This window comes from Oxyura jamaicensis, chromosome 1 (assembly GCF_011077185.1).
Source record: "Oxyura jamaicensis isolate SHBP4307 breed ruddy duck chromosome 1, BPBGC_Ojam_1.0, whole genome shotgun sequence".
NCBI lineage: Eukaryota > Metazoa > Chordata > Aves > Anseriformes > Anatidae > Oxyura > Oxyura jamaicensis.
Genome location: NC_048893.1, coordinates 202,264,873 through 202,283,781, shown reverse-complemented (window position 1 = coordinate 202,283,781; position 18,909 = coordinate 202,264,873). Strand labels below are relative to the sequence as shown.

General features: G+C 47.2%; 1 protein-coding gene across 3 annotated transcripts in view; it reads left to right on the top strand.

Moving 5' to 3' along the window:
• Nucleotides 1-18,909, top strand: part of UVRAG (UV radiation resistance associated) — a 114,573-nt gene that overhangs the window by 15,437 nt on the left and 80,227 nt on the right. Inside the window, exon 3 of one of the 3 annotated variants that reach the window (XM_035343780.1) lies at nucleotides 6,286-6,380. In XM_035343780.1, coding sequence (XP_035199671.1) covers nucleotides 6,300-6,380 — 81 coding nt within the window. In that variant the 5' untranslated portion in view covers nucleotides 6,286-6,299. Of the gene's footprint in view, nucleotides 1-6,141; nucleotides 6,381-13,398; nucleotides 13,613-18,909 lie in introns of those variants that run through there. The other 2 variants (XM_035343799.1, XM_035343789.1) reach the window with 2 other exon arrangements.

The following is an 18,909-nucleotide window of genomic DNA, read 5'->3' as shown; positions in this document are numbered from 1 at the left end:
CTGTATTGAAGGCTTCAAGGCAATGATACACGCTTGGTTTTAAAGCAATATGGTTGAAAGCATTGCATGTTTTCCCAGAAATTAGTTTTGTTTTACTGGCTGTTACTTTCTATTTAGTAATTGTGCTGTGAAGATGGGGAAAGAACCCAGGTGCCAAAAGCTAACGTGCCCATAGCAAAGAGACATTCACTGCCTACAGCAATTAGAAAACAATTCTTGTACAACCTTGTCCATATGGAAACAAGGGCAGTTGGTAAGGGTTGACGCAGGGATCCCCCCTTTTTTCGGATGCTGCCGCTGATCTCCTTCATGAGTCTATCATTTAACCATCAGTTTGCTCTGAGCAGAAAGTTCCTCCATGAAAATAGTGGAAAATAATGGAAAATAATGTAGATACTTTACACACCAAAGCACCAAGAATCCACTTCCATGCCCTCCATGGAAATTGTCTATCAGTTGTGAGCTGACTTATGGATTTTTTTTATTGAAAGGGGACTTTGTGCACGTAGTGTGACCAGAATAGCTTGACTGCATATCAAAGATGCAATGAAATCTATCGGATGTGGGGTTTATCTGTACTGGGACACTCAGGAAACATATGACCAGTTAATGAAATCAATTAACAAAGCCATTTATGCAGCTGACAGCGATCGTGAAGTGCAAATGAATGGCAATTTCCTTGCAAATTAATAAACTCTCCTTGGGATTTAATGTGGTTTAACTCACCTTTGCACATTTTCAGCATTTTTCTGAACATTTCCATGTAGGCCAGAGCTAGCACATACCCTGACAGCCCTTCAGCTGATGATCACAGATACATGTTTCTATTTATTCAAAAATAAACATATTTATTAGGTAGCTGCAAATGTCCTGCAGCAGTTTAAGATAACCTCTGGGGACAGTGCAAGCTTAGCTGCCTGCAATTAGAAACACAGGCTCAAAAACTCTTTGTACGTAACAAGTCCAGGGTGTAGCACCCACAAACACAGCCTCTTCTGTTAGCCTCTGTTGCTCAAGCTTGATGTCTTCAAATGCAGAGCTGGACAAGCTCTTTTAACCCCCGGAGCTGTGGCTGTAAGTTACGTTATTTAACAGGCATTCAGTGGCAAAGCTCAAGCTTTTCCCACTTCTTTAAATACCTCGGAAAAGTTAAGTGTTTAGCTGTGCACTTGGAATCCTTTCATCTGTCAGTGAAGTGTGTTTGCTCACTTGAGTGGTTTCGCAATGATCTAACACCCCGTAGCAGTATAAAAAAGAGTATTTTACCCAATCTAAGGCAGGGGTAGGAATTAGCCACAAGGCCATTGCTTCCTTTCCTAATGGTTCTGGCATGCCAAAACTTGCAAAAAATAATAAATAAAATAAAATAAAAATAAAAAATTAATAAAATAAAATAAAATAAAATATAAAATAAAATAAAATATAAAAATAAAATAAAATATAAAATATAAAATAAAATAAAATAATCTATTAAATGGAATTGACCTGCAGTCAGACCCTCTCCACCACGTTTCGTTTGAAAGGACACCATCCCTTGTGTCTCAAATTGAGTGCCACGAAGCAAGAGCAGTACTGACACAGGAGTGTGAAGAAATAGAACACAAGAAGTTTCAAACAACACTTACATATTCCATGGCATTTCATCTAGCTTTCCGCAGAGGTTTTTCAAAATTCGCTTTATTCTGCACAACAGTTCACCCTATTTTGTTAACAACACATCTTAAAATTCTCTTAATAATAATTTAAAGTGTTTTCTGGCCCTGCTTCCCAAACTAACGCTCAGAAAAAAATAAAATAAAATAAAATAAAATAAAAATCGAACTTTCTGTAAGGTCAAAGTGAGTGGCTGCTGGTGTGAGTTCAGACCACGTGTGAAGACCACGTGTGTAAGTTTGCATTTATACTCTTTTCTGAGAAATGAGGTGGTATTTCTGAAAACTCCTTTCCCTGTTGGCTTGCTGGATTCACTTCCACAAAGCAGCAGCTGGGCAGGTAATGGGAGCAGGCTGCTGCATGCATCGATGCATTTTGCTGCAGCTGCAGGAATTTAATCTGTTACGCTAAACAGACCCAAGAACATCCACTGGGATGTCATAAAGGTGGTGCTGTCATCTTCCAAACTATGTGGACAGATAACACTGGCCTTTTAATGTGGTTAGAAATTCAAATGACAAGTTCCTAGGGCGTCAGTAAATTACACGGGGTCCTACGTAATGCCGGGTGTGCAGCTGAGATTTGCAGGACTCTTCCAATGTGACTGCTCCTGTGGGACTGCTGATGCAGGATAAAAGATGCCATGGCCCTCCCCAGGTGCAACTTGCAAATACTCTGGTTAAAATAATCTGCCAAGCCTTATTAATTAGTGAACCAATTATTTTAAGCCCAAAAGGGATGATTATTTTGTTTGCACTCAGACCTTATCCAAGGTTATTAAGTGTCTCCAGATTTCCAGATTAGGTTCTTTATCACGTTGAATGGTGACGTGAACTAGACAAGGGCTGGACTTAACCTGTCAAAGCTGATGGCAATCAAATGTAAAATGAAAACCTTAGCCCTGGTATTCCCTAAAAAGACCTCAATACTGCTGTGGGTATGGTATCGTGTATAAATGCCTTTTTGTAATGTCCTTGTGAACAATAGGACAGGAAAATAATAATAAATAAATAAATAAAAAGCGTGAATTTTGGAATATGAGGCCAAAACCCCAACGAGCATGAGCTGGAAATCTGCAGGGACTTTTTTTTTTTTTGGAGTTACATCAGTTCCACTGCTATGAAATGATTAATAAATGAACATGGGCTTTGCTGACTTGGTCTGAATTTTCCTCTGGGGGAAATTCTGCTCTTTAGCACCTGAATTAAGGGTTAGATCTCTCAGTGTATGTTAGGCAGCAAATTAAATGCAATCTCCATATACAGGGCATGAGAGTTGCTATGTTGAAGTCATGTTACTTTTCTATGGAAAATCAGCATTTCAAAGGAAGTTTTGAGAAATTCATTGAACTGAATAAAAATAGGAAAGCCCTGGTATTGCTCCACAGCATGGGAGTCTTTCTGCAGGTAATGCCTACTGTAGTGTAGAGTGGACTTTGAATTCATGAAATCAGCATAAATTGGTCACAGTGTATTAGTTTACCGAGGACAGAAAGCACTTGAAGTTGCTTATATCCTACCACACGATTATTTTATTTTATTTTATTTTTTTTGCAGTGGTGATGTTTCATTGTTTAGTGTTTCTCTGTAACCTGCAAGAGTGTCAGTGGTTGGGTTTGTGCAGCAAGGCATTGAATTTCTGCTGCGAGTCCAATTGTTCGCGTCTGTATTAAACAAACCCAGAACAACTCCAGCTTATGACACCCATCATCTCAGGATTCACTGATTTTTTAAAATCCCTGGCTGTTTTGGGCAAACAAGCAGCAGCATGTTCATGCTGTTTCCATAAACCATTTTAGTGATTTATCTCAGAAATAGCTCTATTCCTACAATGCTGATCTTCTCTGATATTATACATAATGCTGAGCTGGGTTAGTTTTGCTGGAGGAAGCATATATAAAGAATTTCTAGGTCATAAAGCATTACTAAGTCTCTTGATTTTATGAACAATTTTGTTCCAAATGTTTTTCACACCTCTGGAATAAAGACTGAAAAGCGAAACAAAACAAAACAAAATCAGATTTCATTCTAGAAAGCAAGTTTCAATCTTCCAGCATGAAGATGGAGTTCAAAGGCAAGGAGCACGAGCATTGTAATGAACCAGAACCCAGGAGGTGAATAGAACTGATACAACTGGTCCACAACTACTATGTTCAAACCTCGGGCTTGAGAACATGGCTCAGGAGTATGAACGCTTGAAGGTAATGCACTTTACAATAGCAAATACTGAAACAGCAAGGTTTTTTTTCTTTTTTCTTTTTTTTTTTTTCACAAGAAGAAAAAAATGAAATTTCACTAGTTCCCAGAAGATTTTCCAAAAATACATCACTGTTTAGAAATTATTCTCATAATCAGAGATGGAAGCATCCAGAATTCAAATACAACTCCAGGCTCACAGTGTCTGAAACATAAGCTCGAGGTATCAAATTTATTGGGCACCCCCCCACAGAATCACCCGATTCAGTTAAAGCTTTGAAAAAAGTCCCCACTCACATGTCACTGTGTGGTGAAACCACCCACACTGCTCTGCTAATCAAGGGACAGTCTAGTCTGTCAGCTTTATTTTTCACTCCTAAGAAGTATTTTGGGGAAAGGAGGGTGGAGGATGAAAGAGCATGACTTCTGCAAGGACGACCATCAAACTCCAGAAAACTTGACTTTTCACTCCATTTTTCCTTTTTAAAATTATTTTTAATGCATTCTCCATAAACTATCCAGGACTGAAACGCATGCTAAAAACAATATTGATACAACTACATCAACACAGCATGAATATTGCATGACTACGAACGTTGGAGGTGCATGAAGATGGGATGGTCTTCCACCAGAGGTCTTCCCGCTGAGGACATCCGCACCAACAACCGTGGCTGGAGGCCGAACAGGGCCGCGTGGAGGAGAGGACAGGAGTTTCCAGCACTGCACGCTGTGCTCAGCCCTTCCAGAGCCTCCCGGCCTGGTGGGAACAGGCATTTCCAGTGCCGCGGCGCAGTGGGGACAGGCATTCCCAGTGCTGCTACTGGGGCGGCAGGACAGGCATTCCTGGTGGAGCGCTGCGGTGACGGCTGGTTTATTGCAGCCAGGCTGGGGTCCCGTCCCTGCAGCAATGGGGACGAGCATTTCCAGCGCGGCTGCCTACGCTGGGAAGGCGTTCCCGGCTCTGCAGGGCACCGTGGGGACCGGTGGCCCCAGTGGGACACGGGGACAGGACTGGCGCTCCCAGTGCTGCGCGGTATGTGGACGTGGTATGGGGGTGGTGGGGATGGTCCTCCTGACAAGGATGGAGGTTGCCCAGGTGGGATGGGATGGGATGGAGATGGGCCACGTGGAGAGGGCTGTGCCTGGCTTCTGTGTATTGGTGTCAATGTTGACCTGATGTGGGGTGGGTTGGCGTGATGTGGGATGGGTCAATGTGGGGTGGGTTGGCGTGTTGTGGGTTGGGTCAATGTGATGTAGGGTGGTTTGGCACGGTGTGGGATGGGTTGATGTGATGTGGGGTGGTTTGGCATGGTATGGGGTGGGTTGATGTGATGTGGGGTGGGTTGGCGTGTTATGGGTTGAACTGGCATGATGTGGGGTGGGTTGGCCAACAGTTGGGTTGGTTAGTGTGATGTAGGGCAGCTTGGTGCATTGTGCAGCATCTCGTTATGATGTTTGGAGTACGTGTGGGGTGGGTTGGTATCATGTGGGACAGATTGGCACAACATGGGGCGCGCTGGCGTGCATGTGGGGCAGGTTGGTGTGAGCACTGGAATGATGGCTGGCGGGTTGGCCTCCTGTGGGGTGGACCAGCCAGCTATTGGGCTGGGCAGGACAATGTGGGGCAGGCTGGCGAGATGAAGGGCAGGTAGATACGATATGGGGCAGGCTGGCATGTTGTTGGCGTGATGTGGGACAGCTTGGGGTGGGCTAGCATCGTGTGGGGCACATTGGCACGACATGGTTGATGCATACATGGGGCAGGATGGTGGGATATGGGGCGTTTTGTTGGGATACTGGGATGTGAGCTGGATTACTGGTGGAACCAAGGGACCGTGCCCTTTGGGACTCAGCACCCGCCCTGTGGGGACCCCGGGCCCGGCCGCCCCTCAGCAGGGCCTAGGCCGCTCCCCGTTGCCATGGCGACATCTCCCCCCCCCTCCCTTCCCGCCCCCGCCCCCCGAGCAAAATATTTCCGTCCCTCCACGTGATATAAACAGCTCCCCACCACCACGTGACGCGGAGGGCGAGCGGCGTCAATCAAAACCCCGGCTCCTCCAATCCCCAGACGCTCCCGCCGGCGTCGTCCCGCCTTCCGGAAGCCAGCGCGCCAATCAGCTCCGGGCTCCCTTTTCCAACGGTTTGACAGAGGCGGCCGGAGAGCGGAGCAGATTGACGCGCCACTCAGCCTATAGCACCTCCACAACCCACCCGCTCTCCCGCCTCCGTGAAGCGCCGACCAATGAGCGGGCGCGCGTCTGGCGAAGCCCCGCCCCTCGCCCCGCCCCCCGGCACTGCGGTAATATGGCTCCGTAGCGAGCGGCGCGGGTCGGTGGTGCCGCCGCCATTAACCCCTTAGTGCCCGGCGGCGGCGGGGGGGTCGGCGGCTCGGGGGCGGCCCGCCGGGTCCATGCGCAGCCGCCGGCCGGCCGCTGCCCCGCCGCACCCAGGATGAGCTCGGCCGCCGGCCCCGCCGCCCTGCCCCCGGGCTCCGCCAGCCGGGCCTTGCATGTGGAGCTGCCCTCGCAGCAGGTAGGGCCGGGGGGAGGCGCGAAGGGGGGGGGGCGGGGAGGTATCTCTGGGGGGGTGGGGGTGTTCTGAGGGGAAGGGGGGGTCGGTGAGGTGAAAGGGGGGCTCCATGAGGTGAAAAAGGGGGTTTCTTGAGGTGAAGGGGGACTCCCCTGAGATGTTTTGGAGTGAAATGGGCGGGCATCCCTTGGCTTTGGGGGTGTGCTGAGGTGAAAGGGGGGCTCCTCCGAGGTGTGGGGTGTTCTGAAGTGAAATGTGGGGGTCCCTGGGGTTTGGGGGTGTGTTGAGGTGAAGAGGGGCCTCCGTGGGGTATGGGGGAGCTCTGAGGTGAAGGAGGGAGTTCTCCTGAGGTGAAAGGGTTTTTATTTTACCTTTTTTGAGGTGAAGGGGGCCCCTCTGAGGCGTGAGGGTGTTTTGAGGTGAAAACGGGGAGGTCCGTGGGGTTTGAGGGCCTTTTGAGGTGAAGAGGAGGCTCCGTGGGTTACAGGGGCTCCCTGAGATGAAGGGGGGGGATGCTCCTGAGGTGAAAGAGGGGCTCCCCTGAGGTGTGAGGGTGTTCTGAGGTGAAAAGTGGGGGGTCCCTGGGGTTTGGGGGATCTCTTGAGGTGAAGAGGGGGCTCGGTGGGGTATGGGGAAGCTCTGAGGTGAAGCGGGGGTTCTCCTGGGATGTGGGGGTGTTCTGAGGTGAATGGGGGTTCCCTGAGGTGAAGGGGAGCTCCCTGGGGTGTGGGGCTGTCTTGGGGTGAAGGGGATCCCCCCGAGTTGTGGAGGTCCCTTGAGGTGAAAGGGATCCCCCTTAGGTGTGGGGGTCTCTTGAGGTGAAGGGGGGGTGCTCTGGGGTGTGGGGATCCCTTGAGGTGAAAGTGGGATTCTCCCTTAGGCGTGGGGGTGCCTTGAGGTGGAAGGATGGATGCCCTGGGGTATCTTGAGGTGAAGGGAGGCCCTGTGGGGTAGGCGGGAGCTCTGAGGTGAATGAAGGTTCCCCTGGGGTGTGAAGGTCCCTTGAGGTGAAAGGAGCCCCGCTTGATGTGTAAATGTGGGGTTCCCTGTGGGATGGGGATGCCCTGGGCAAAGGCCAGGTCCCCGAGCTGACAGAAAGAGGGTCCCCGAGGCAGGGGCTCCGAGCACCGTTCCCTTGGGCTGGCAAAGAAGGTGAGAGGGAGGAAGGGTCCCCATTACATGGGGCTCTGTATACCCCTCTCCTGCCTGTACATGGGACTTAAGGTGAAATTAGCCCCCTCTCCCTCTAGGTAACTTTTATTCTTGGGGTGACTGAGGAGGCTGGAGCCGTGGGGTGCCCCCTTCCCTTCTGCCTCCCCTCTCGGTGGGGTGGGAGGGCTGACTGCGGGGCGTACTCTGGAAAGGAGTGAAAAGTCCCCTCCCCAGCACATCCTTCCTTCGCCTAACTCTGTTTTTCCTGTTTGCTGATACTTGGCTTTTGGTTTACTGGGCAGCCGTCCCACTTTAACCCGAGCGCTTTAGTTGTGGAGAGCGTTAGGAGCAAGGTTAAGTGAGGTAGCCTAGGCTCGGCTGGAGGGTTTAGCAATCTGTATCGGTCTCTGCCCTTTCCCCTCCTGTGCTTCTAGTCAGCTTCGACAGCGGTGCTGGAGGGAGGATAGTGACTTAGCATGCCTCTGCTTTCCTTCAGAAATTCTGTGCTAGGGAAGTCCGCCCTGGAAGTTTTGGGTCGCTGCCCCTGCGCCGTTGGTGGCATTACGAACTAGGCACGTGGTCTGAGCTGCTTCAGCTGGGTGCTTCCAGGTGTGAAAGCGAAGCATTGCTAGAGGAAAAATGGATAGATCTCGGCTGGAAATGAGGCCGTAACAGCTCCTGGGGTGAGAGTGATTTACCAGGCCTTCACTCAGGGGCAGAGGAAGGATGGACATGGCTCTTGGCTGCGGGAGCAGCACGAGTACTGACCCTGATTTGAGAGCAACTACTTACTCTAAAAGGCGGGCCTGTTCCGTGTTAATGAAGTTAAACACAAGCTCTCTTTTGGATGAACTTTACAGGGTGCTGAGTGTCGTTCAGGGGATCAAGTACTGCCTTCTGCCTGCTAAATTTCTGCTTTTATTCTTTCCCAGGCTTGTGCAAGAACTGAGTGAACACTGCAGGGAGAAGCCTTAGTATTAGTCACTGGAATTCATTTGTGAAAGTGAGACCAAAACAATCTTTTTTTTTTTTTTTTTCCTCTGGGAGTAGAAACTTTTGTAGGAGTTCGTAGGAACAGAAACTGAATCATCAATTAGAGGCTGTTCCAGTCAAGTAAATATTTAGTTTGAGTTCTGTAGGATGCTCGTGGAGATGCTGCGGAGATGTTAATTGTAGCAAGCAGAAGCCTGTGACAGTCTGAGGTGTTGTTTTGCTGTGTGCTCTGCAAATACATGGGCTGTGTGTCTGTGTTTTGTGCCAGTGCTTGCCATCAAACCGAGAAGCTCTGAAACTGCTGCCTCATATGCAGATAATACAGTAAAAAAGAGGAGGATTTGTTATCTGAGCTTAGAAGTCTGTTCCTGAACTGCAAAATGCCTTCGAGGGGCTGTCTCGCTGAGGGTGTTTTACTGCAGAAATGAGAAATAGAATGGAAAAGTCACTGCAGTTCAGAGCTCCACCTGAATAAGGAAGAAAGAGGTATCTGATCCGAGTGGGTTTTGTGTAACGTGAGGTAATGTTGGCTACCTGCTAGCACAGAACATGACCCAGTGATTTGTTTCAGTAGGCAGCTTTCTGCAGAACACCTGGTGCTGCATTTTTGGAGTATAAGGATGAATGTGAGGTGGTCGAAGTAATGGTTATAAATCTCTCTAAAGAGCCAATTCTCGAACTTGTGAGCCCGAGGTGAGTGCTTTTAATGACTGAAGTGTTGACGGTGTAATTTCAGCTTAGTTTTAATAGTGCCTGTGAAATTCATGTTGATTAGAGGTAGGGTGACTGGACTTAACAGTGCATTTTGCTTTTTTTTCTGACTTCTAAATGGGAGAAAAACATGGTAGAGCTGTAAAGAAACGCATCTGGTTAACCATAATTCCAATTTGTGTCCTTAATTGTTCCACGATGTCCTTTTTTTTTTTTTTTTCTCTTCTTGAAACAACTGCACTTTAAAGCAGAAATTCTTTAGCGTTATCTCTTCCCGGCTGCTTGATGCAAGAAAGCCAGGAGTGTCGTGATAACTTCTTACTGGTTTGTAAAAGCTTAGAAGAAGCTTTCCCGTCCTGGCTTTATAAGCAGCCCAAAGGAACGGGGGGACCCAGACCTTTCAGGCTTACAATCTAGGTGGAAGAATTTGGACAAAAAGTGCAGTCTTTAACGTAGAGCGGCCGGTCACGCTGCAGTCAAATGATCTGTTGGATGTTACTGTGTTAATTGCTGACCAAAACAGCTATCGCGTGGGGTTGGCTAGAGGCAGGAGCTTGCTAGAGCAGTCTGCTTGGACTTCAGCACCAGTGCTTCCAGCACTTAAACTTCTCCCTCATGCTGTTTTTGCTGTTGATTCCAGCTTTACTACTTTATTGTGGAAAAAGGTGAATTACGATGGGGGGAGGTAAACAAAACCCAGAGTGGATTTCAGTGTAACAGGTGGAGTGCCAAGTCAGTCGAGCAGCAGCTTGCTGCCTCTTTGCCTGGGATGAAATGCCGCTTCTGAAGTGATGCTTCACCTCAGAAACAGCTCATCCCCGAGCAGTTGCACTCCACACCAGGCACGGGGGGAAAAAAAGCTATCAGCTAGCTACGAGATAAAAAGTTTGGGCTGCTCCTATTTACAGGTCTGATTGAACAGCTGCAAGAGGCTTTCTTCTGGAGATCATCTGTGAATTACTTCCAAATTATAGGAGAAATAATTGCACAAGAGGGTGGGTTTGGGGGAGCTGGAAGTGCTGCAGTGAATGTGGACGTGGTGATAAGAAGGGAAGGGGTGAGCTTTGTCACTGTGCATAGCCATGAACGATGTCAGGACAAAATCAGGTGACCCTGCATCTTCTGTGTCTTTCAGCTGGTAGCCATCTTCTGGCAGGCAATGAAAGCTTCTGTGGAATATAGCAGCAAAGAATTTTCAGCCCCAAAGGTCAGAAGCAGGTGTTTGGGCAGAGCAAACATTTGGTGAAATTTCACAGGGACGTTCTGTAGCCTCCAGTTGCTTTCAGACTGGGATTCATAAAGAACCAGTTGGAATTTAATGTTTTTTTTTTTTTTTTTTTTTTTTTAAGAGTCCAGGAGCAGTGCTTGGTAAATACAACTGGTGGCTTCCATACTAGCTTAACTCTGAGAGCAGCCTAGCTCGTGTTGCATGGACAGAGGATAGAGATGGGACCTGGACTGGTTCCTCATTGAGCTACACGAAGCTTCTTCGTTCTCTGAGCTCCAGCAAAGCACAGAGCATCACCTTTGTTTATACCCAGTGCTGATAAGGACTTGTCAGACCAGATGTGGGCTGGTTTCATGGAAGGCATGTTGGTATTTCCAGTAGTTGGGTAAAACCATCGTGTGGCCAGGATTTATTTTCTATTATCCCAGCATTGCTCAAGCAATTGGTTATCCCTGTCCTAAACATGCTTTGCAGGGAAAAGTCCCTTGCTATGACTACTGAAGATGAAAACCAGATTGAGGAATTGAAAAACTTCAGACAGCCAAACAAGGTTCTGTAGCAAATACCTAGTGGTGGGAAGGAAGTCCCCCAGAAATCTTTGAGTGTGAAACCACGCTGTAAGAGTTCTCTTCCATAACTTGCCTGTGATGGAAAGGGATTAAACTCAAAGACTGTGAAGGTTCTTTGGGGGTTTATATTCTTACTCTGTGGTTCTTACTGGGAAGAAGTGGGTAGTTGTACAAGAAATCTTGTACAACTTTTGTACAAGAAATCTTGTACAACCATTGAGGTACATTTATTTAAATAATGTATGTTAAACATCGAGGAGTTCTGGGGCTTTTGGTGTTTCTAGTAGTTGTGAGCTTAATGTAAGTGCCTGAAAAACTTGCTGCTGTGCTGTGTGAACCCAGGATACAAAGGAATGGAAGTCAAAGTGAAGTGAACTGCAAAGCAAGAGGTGGAAAGAACTTTCCAGGAACAAAATTACTTCTTGACTGAAAGTATTTCTGGCTTTTGATAGTAAATCCCAGCTTAGTTTTAGTAGTCGGAAGCGATGATGCAGGGTAATTAAATACCTCAGGTACGTACGTGCTTTGGATATATGATGAGATCAAAGTGAGTTGAGGTAAAGGAACATGAGCTGAATTAGAACAACTTTAACATTTCCAAATTACTTTCTTTAAAGATGCACGCAGCTCATAAATAACATGGGTACCGTGGCATAGACGGGTGATTGAAGGTGTTGGCAGCTGAGTTTGCGAGGCGTTGTATGTGGGAGAAGTGAAGAAACCTGCTCTTTGGGCTTGTGGCTGCACACGTACCAGCTCTGCAGTGAAAACAGTATGCAAAAAGCATCTCTTCTGGAGGCAGCTTTCTGTAGCTATTGTTACATATTCCAGTGAGTAATACGAAAACAAATCTGACTCTTAAATATTCGACTTCCTCTTTCCTAGTAAGTGTACTGGGGGAAATCTGAAAGGCAGATGGAAAGTGGTATATTTGAATGCTGCTTTCACTTCTCTCTGACACGCACGGTCTTCAGACATGGAGCGGGGAGGGAAGAAACCCTCCAGTAAAACACCACCACGAGAGCGTTAACCTAGTGATCGCATACACTGCTTTCTCCAGCTGCATCAAGGTCTAGCACTTGGCAGGGACAGGTGCTAGTTAGGAGGAAGTAGCTGTTGTGAAACTGGAACTGTAGCCCTGAAGTTGCAGTTCATCTGGGGTAGGTCTGCCTGTTTACCTGGGGCTAGATTTTTGCTCTCTACAATGTACTTCCCCCCCCCCCCCCCCCCCTTAGGAATGTGTGTTTTGTAGACTGATCGCTAAATGTGATCTGTAGGAGACTGCTCTGTCAGCTGTAGTAAATAAGATTTGATGCTTTATTTAGGAAATACAGAGGGGAGCATCAGAAAATATTCTTAATCGGGTGAAGGAAAAGTCTTGATAGTAGATAAGGACTCATTCTATAATTATAAAGAGAGGCTTACTGCTCGGCCCTCGGTTTGTCATCCACTAAGATCATAAACATTAATAAACTTCAGGTTATTATTAATCGGCACGTGCTGTTTCTTGTGTAACATGTTGCATGCCTAAAATCAGGTGGTTCTTTAGGGTCAGAAGGGCGTTTATTCTGGTTCTGTTGATGTTTGACTCCATGAGACCGTGTGTAATTTTTGGGTGATCCTTCTGAGCACCATGTTCTCCTCTGGAATAGCTGGCTTGTTCCCGCAGCTCCCGTGGGTGAATGCTGAGCTGCCTGAGGTGAGGTTAAAGGCTTGAGACTTCTCCAAACTGTCACAGGGCATCGTAGTAAGGTGAGGCTTGTGCCTCTTCTCTCTGCTACCCCGTGGTAGGGTTCCCTCCTTGCATCAGAGGAGCAGTTCTGATTTTGGTCTATCCTCTTGCAAGGGAGTAAATAATTTAGGCGAACTCCAATAAGGAGCAGCGGTCTTTTTAGCTGCTGCTTAAAGGTGTTTGTTTAAGATGGGAGTATTGTATGTGTGTAATCCCTTGTTATTTGTACCTTAAATAAGCACCTAGCAAGAGGGGCTTTGTCTGGCCAGTGGGGTCAGTGCCTGTGGGATTTTTGCAGTTCAGAGCAATATTTTCTTGCACACCAGGAGTTCTTGCCCTTTGAAGTTGGGTTGTTTGCCAGCTCGCTTGGGCTGTTGCTGTTGTGGTGACCATAACCAAACACAGCTGTTGAAATAATAGAGACAGAGCTTGATTTGCCTAAGCCTCTGCGTGGCCTTAGGATTTTGGTATCGAATCCTTCCTGCTAATGTTAAATTGAAGTGAATTGCATGTTTTTGTCACACCTAACCATCTATCCTGGCTGTATCCTGAGACTGAACAGCCGTACCTTCTGTCCCTTACCTCACCTTTTAAATAAGAGGCTCATTCAGCTTCTTTCTGCAGCGATGAGCACAGATCAATTTGGGATGTGGGGAGAAGGATGAAGATGCAGAGGACCAGTGAAGAGTTTGAATTCGAGCCTGCACTGCATTTCCGTCTTGTTCTTGGTTGTCTCCTTGGTTCTGAGTTCTAGGAAAGTGACGTGGATTTTCTGCATGAGATAATGGTGTGCAAAAAGGAAGTTTCTTGCTCCTGCGTGGTTGCTGGCTGCTCACCCCATCGCTCTGAGGGAGAACTTGGTTTCTGAGGTGCTCCCCAGGGTAAAGTCAGTTACTTAATGAGGAGAAGTCTTCGTGGCCTTGCTCAGGAGGAAGGATACAGGGGAGGAAAGACCAGAGGGCTTAATTTCTTTTAAAAGCAATATATAGCCATTCTGCAATTAGCTCCCCTAATTGTTTTCTGATATTACTGTGTCTGTTTTAATTGCCATTAGAGGCGTAGGTTGGGCCACAGACTGCCATGTTTTGTTGAGATCATGAATGGCTCTTTTGCTTTCCAAGAACAATTTTCCTCCATCTGTGTCTACATATGCCGTGTCAAATACAGAGCCTTCCCTTATCATTCGTCCTTTGCGTTCTCCCTGAATCAGCAGGGGAAGACTCTTTTTGGACAGCATCTTTAATGTGCTGACCACTCATGTTGAGCTTCCCAGTGCAGGGACAGGAGGAGCTGTTGCAGAAATGGATGAGTGGAAACCTTCAGTGAGCCTCAGCATGCTCAAATGAGAGTTGCGGAGGTTTCAGACCCCTCAAAAGTCTTCCAGATGCTCGCAAGTGGTTTAAAAAAAAAAAAGGAAGCACCTTAATTTAAGGAACTGTAAACTACAATCCACAATTAAACATCTGTGAAAATGTTGAGCCCATGATGAAAGTAGTCTTGACTTGTCTTGTGCTTATTTAGTTCAGGTAAATTGCACTGCACAGAGCCAGTGTGTCTCGTTCCTTCCATTGCATTTTGAGGGATGTGAGAGAAGAGTTGTCTGTGTGCATGTTGTATCCTCACAGGAAAAAATGCAGCTACAGTCCTACAGTGTCGTTGAACTGGTGTGGGCCTCGGGTGTTACTCATACAGGTATAAAAGACAGTTGCCAGAAGGAAATTAGGTGTTTAAAAAGGCAAAGAAGTTACTAAACTGCTGTTGGATCCCATTATTTGTCACAAGGAAACTGAGATACGAATGGGGTGCAATTACAGGGAGATCAGCAGATGGCTTGCTGACCTACTGATGGTTGTGTGAGGGCCTCGCTGCCTCCAAGTGCATCCCGGAATGACATTAAAATAGAATTCCCCAAATTCCTTATGGTTTGGCCCACAGAATTGAGTAGCAAACGCTTCTGCTTTGCTCCTGAAATAGACCCAAAGTCATGTTTGATTCTCTTGATTCAGAGCTGTCAAAAGATGAACTGTGGAAAGTGAATGTTTCATTGCGAAACTCCGTAAAACTTCCTGGCAAGTGTGCAAATCAGAGGACAGCATCTTCTTGTCCTTCCTTGAGTACTGTAAGCGGGGGTTTTGAGTAGCCATGCAGCTGAAAAGCTTTGCTCTTAAAGGCTTTGCCTACTGCAGCAAGCTGGGCCAGCCCTTCTGGGAGGCCTGAAAATTGAAGGCAGGCTGAGAATTTATCAAAAATTGAATGCTGTATGAATTTGTGTCTACCATTTGACTGCCAGGTACTCAGGTCACACGGCTGCTGCTCAGTATTCACACTGGCACAGGGAAGTGAAAGCAGGTAGCTGGTGAAAATCTGGGGAATCAGAATGTTGTAATACCAAGGTGCTGTGATAACAAATAATGCTCATGTTGGCTAAATACAGCTCGTATTTTGGTAAACGTTTTAGAACTCAAGCTTTGATGCTTTAAAGGAAACAAAAAAATGACTGCTGAGAGCCACACAAGTGTTCAGATCCACACAGCTGATCTGAAAAGCTCAGTTCTGTTGAGTTTATAATAATGAGATTTGCTGCAGTGACATTTGTGTTATGAACTAATCTTTGCACTCTGCTTAAATGCTAAAATAGCTGGAAGGATTTTGCTTAAATTCTTCCAGAGTCACTGCGGGTCATCAAGCATGCGAGCTAGGAAACTCGTAAGAAAGCTGGGGGAAACGGGAATGTGTAGCAGCTTGTGCAGGGGTCAGGCTTGATCCTGGCCTGGAAAGAATTCACAGAATATTTCCATTAAAGAAAGGCAACAGTGTGAAAATCGGAGAGCGCGTCTGAAGACGAAGTCTTGGTGTTTGAGTTAAAAATTTGTACAGGTAGGGCACCCTGTTTGTGGCTAAATAAGCAGAATTGGTGCTGAAGCTGTAGCCCCTCTTGAAAATCTTTTATATTATAACTTCTGGAGAAAAATGGATAGCTTTTCAGGTAAGCAGGCTGCTGTGAGAACCCCGAGTGCTGAGTTGCTTTTGGCAACGCTGTGCTCCTGAAGTCATTTCTCTAAGTTTTAGGCTTTGCTTGTTCAGGATGGTTTCCAGCCTTGTCACACTGGTTTCACACTGGTTTCATCCTTGTGTTTACACTGTATGGAAAGGCAAGGTTGTGTCCCCCCTGTCCTCCCCATCTGTTGGCTCTTTCTTGAATAAGAGAGGCTAAATTGAGCTTGTAAGATGCCTTGCCCTTGATAGGGGTTACGTGGGACGTCACCAGGAATTATTTGATAGCATCAAAATGGAGAGGCCCTGAGGATGTAAACCCATGTCTGGACTGGAAGAATTCTTCCTGGCCAAACTTAAACTTCCTTCAGGATGATGTGTTCACATTTACTGGGTCCCTTAACAGTTAGATTATTCCAACAACCTGTGAATCCTGCTCAGGAGCATGGATGCAGCAGGCCTGCTGACATCCCTTTAACATCTGGAGGAGTTTGCAGCTGTTGCTGGAGGTCACTAAACTTGCTTGCCTTGCTTTAGTTTGGAGGCTCCTTGAACACCTGCAAGTTGATTGGAATGTGTTAAAGTGCTAACGTGTCTGCGAAGAGCAAGAACTCGTGTGCAGGTTTGTTGAAAGAGTCGATGTGAGAGAGGGCAGTAGGAGGGAGGTGAGGGACAAGGAGAGGCATTGCTGCTCTCTTTTCCCAGCAGCGAGCCATTTGCTCATCCCAGTGCTAATAAAAATGGTCGGCTTCATGTAAGGAAGAATGGGCTTTGCTGTTGCCCAGATTTATCCTCTGAGCTTCCCAGTTCGTGGCTGGAGCCTGTGCTGGTGGTTTGGTAGATCAGCAGCAGAGATAGCAAACTGTCTGACTGCGTTCTCATCCAGCCTGGATAGAGTTAGGTTTTCTTCTGGGGTCACCGGATTCTCGTGAGAGAATAATAAAGTGGTGCAGACAGGACAGGAGTCGGAACTCTGCGTTCTTGTTTTTGCTGCCCATTGTGTGACCTTGAGCAAATAATTATGAAATGCCAGGAATGCTTGAGGCGGTTACAGGTAGTCCCTGCTCCGTGTGGTTCCGTGAGCAGCTGAGTTCAGGCTACAGCAGCGCACAGCTCCTCTTTCTTTTGACTCTGTCCCTCTTCTCTGCTGCCTTCTCCCTCATTTCTGCAGGGAGTTTGTTCATGGTACTGGATTGTTAGACACATTCACTTGTTTTTTTTGTTGGATTAGCTTTATCATTTCAGCTCCTCAAGCCCAAAGGGAAGCGGAGTGTGGTTGGATCACTTTAAGCTGCTGAATTAAAGAAGTTATCCTTCCTCTCCTGCCAGCTGTTCACTGCTTTTGTGGTGGTTACATCTGTGTTGAGCTGAATTGGAGGAACCTGCTTGAGTTTAAAACTAACTCTTTGTGCTCATTTTACCTTGGCTGCGTTCTCTGACCCTCACTGTGAAACAGCACAAACCCACAAGGAAACACTGAGGGTTCGGGGACAAACAGCTGGATGTTCGGGGTGGTATTTTAAGTACTTAAACATCGTGGTATCTGTGTGTGGAGGGAAGTGAAACATGACAGGACCGGGCGTTTTCAGGTCATTAAAGCTCAGAAGACTTGGTAGGCTGAAGAGCTGTGGGATCATCTGGTGAAAAGCAGAGTATGAACGAGGATGATGGTCAAAATGTTTTATTCTGCAGCGGCCTGACTTGTTTATGGCCTGCAGTAAATCTGGAAGGATTCCCGGAAGGTCGTTGAATGGGAACAGCAGATACATTAAACAGTTGATAAGTATTCTTCAGAATGATAAAAACGGAGTGCTTTCCTTAAAAAGAGACCCCTGACTTTTGAGAGGATCTGGTCATTACTGTGCACGGAAAGTCCCGTTTTGTAGCGGCTCCGGATGATACTTTTTTTGTAGGAAGCCACATCTGTGGCTCTGGAGGGGAGAGGTGAAACCTGATGGCAAGTCTGCTCTTTGGATTTTCCTACAGCTTTCCTGAGCAGCCCCTCTATGTATCTTTGGGATATCACAAGCTACAAGCATGCAGCTATGTTTACCTCTAACAATGTTTGTAAAAGATCCTGGGCTGCAGCTTTTATTTTCTAAGGGATCCTGAGTGTCTCTTACTGGTTTGTGTTCTCTTACTTTCAAGGTAGGAGGAAGAATGAATTTCTTTCGTGTAGGTTAACGAAACTGGAGACCAGTGATGGGTGGTGTTCCTCAGAGGTTGATACTGGGACCTGCCCCATTTCACATCTTTGTTGGTGACATGGGCAGTGGGATCAGCAGGTTTGCTGATGAGAGGGGCTGGAGCAGCTCTGCTGTGGGGCCAGGCTGAGAGAGCTGGGGGTGGTGGGCCTGGGGAAGAGAAGGCCCCGGGGAGAGCTGCCAGCGGCCTGCCAGGGCCTGCAGGGGGGGCAGGAAAGCTGGGGAGGGACTCTTGGTCAGGGCTGGGGGGACAGGATGAGGGGCACCGGCTGGAGCCTGGCAGGGGGGAGGCTTTGGGGAGGCCTTGGGAATAAATTCTTCCCTCTGAGGGTGCTGAAGCCCTGGCCCAGGCTGCCCAGAGGAGCTGGGGCACCCCCAGCTCCGTCAGTACCTAGGGCCAGGCTGGATGGGGCTGGGGGCAGCCTGGGCTCAGGGGACGTGTCCCTGCTCATGGCAGGACATTGAAATTAGACGATCCTTAATGTCCCTTCCAACCCAAACCTTTCTGCGTCTCTGTGGCTGTAGAGACGCTATGTAGCAGCTGCTTCTGCTCAATTACAACTCAGGCTCAGTTAAATCAAATGATAATAAGGCCTACTGTGCAATTTCACTGCTTCATTAACTTTCTTGTGAAGTGCAATGGCTGAGGACAACTGTGGCAATCAAAATAACTTGCATGTTACAAACCCTAAAATCAGCTGTTAGACCTGCTCTACCACCGCACTGAGCAGCGATCCAGATACGCTGTCGCCGAGGCTGCGTGTGCCAAATCCAGAGCTGTCGGAGAAGTTAAGTTTCCTTTTTAATGCTGTCACTTCTGCCTGTCAGAGCTTAGCTAAATCAGGGCTCTGTTGAAAAATAATATTTTTGCAGAAAGGGATCTTATGAAGATGTCTCGTGTGGTGTCTGAGATCTTCAGTGCTGTGTTGCTGATAGACTGTGAACTGTT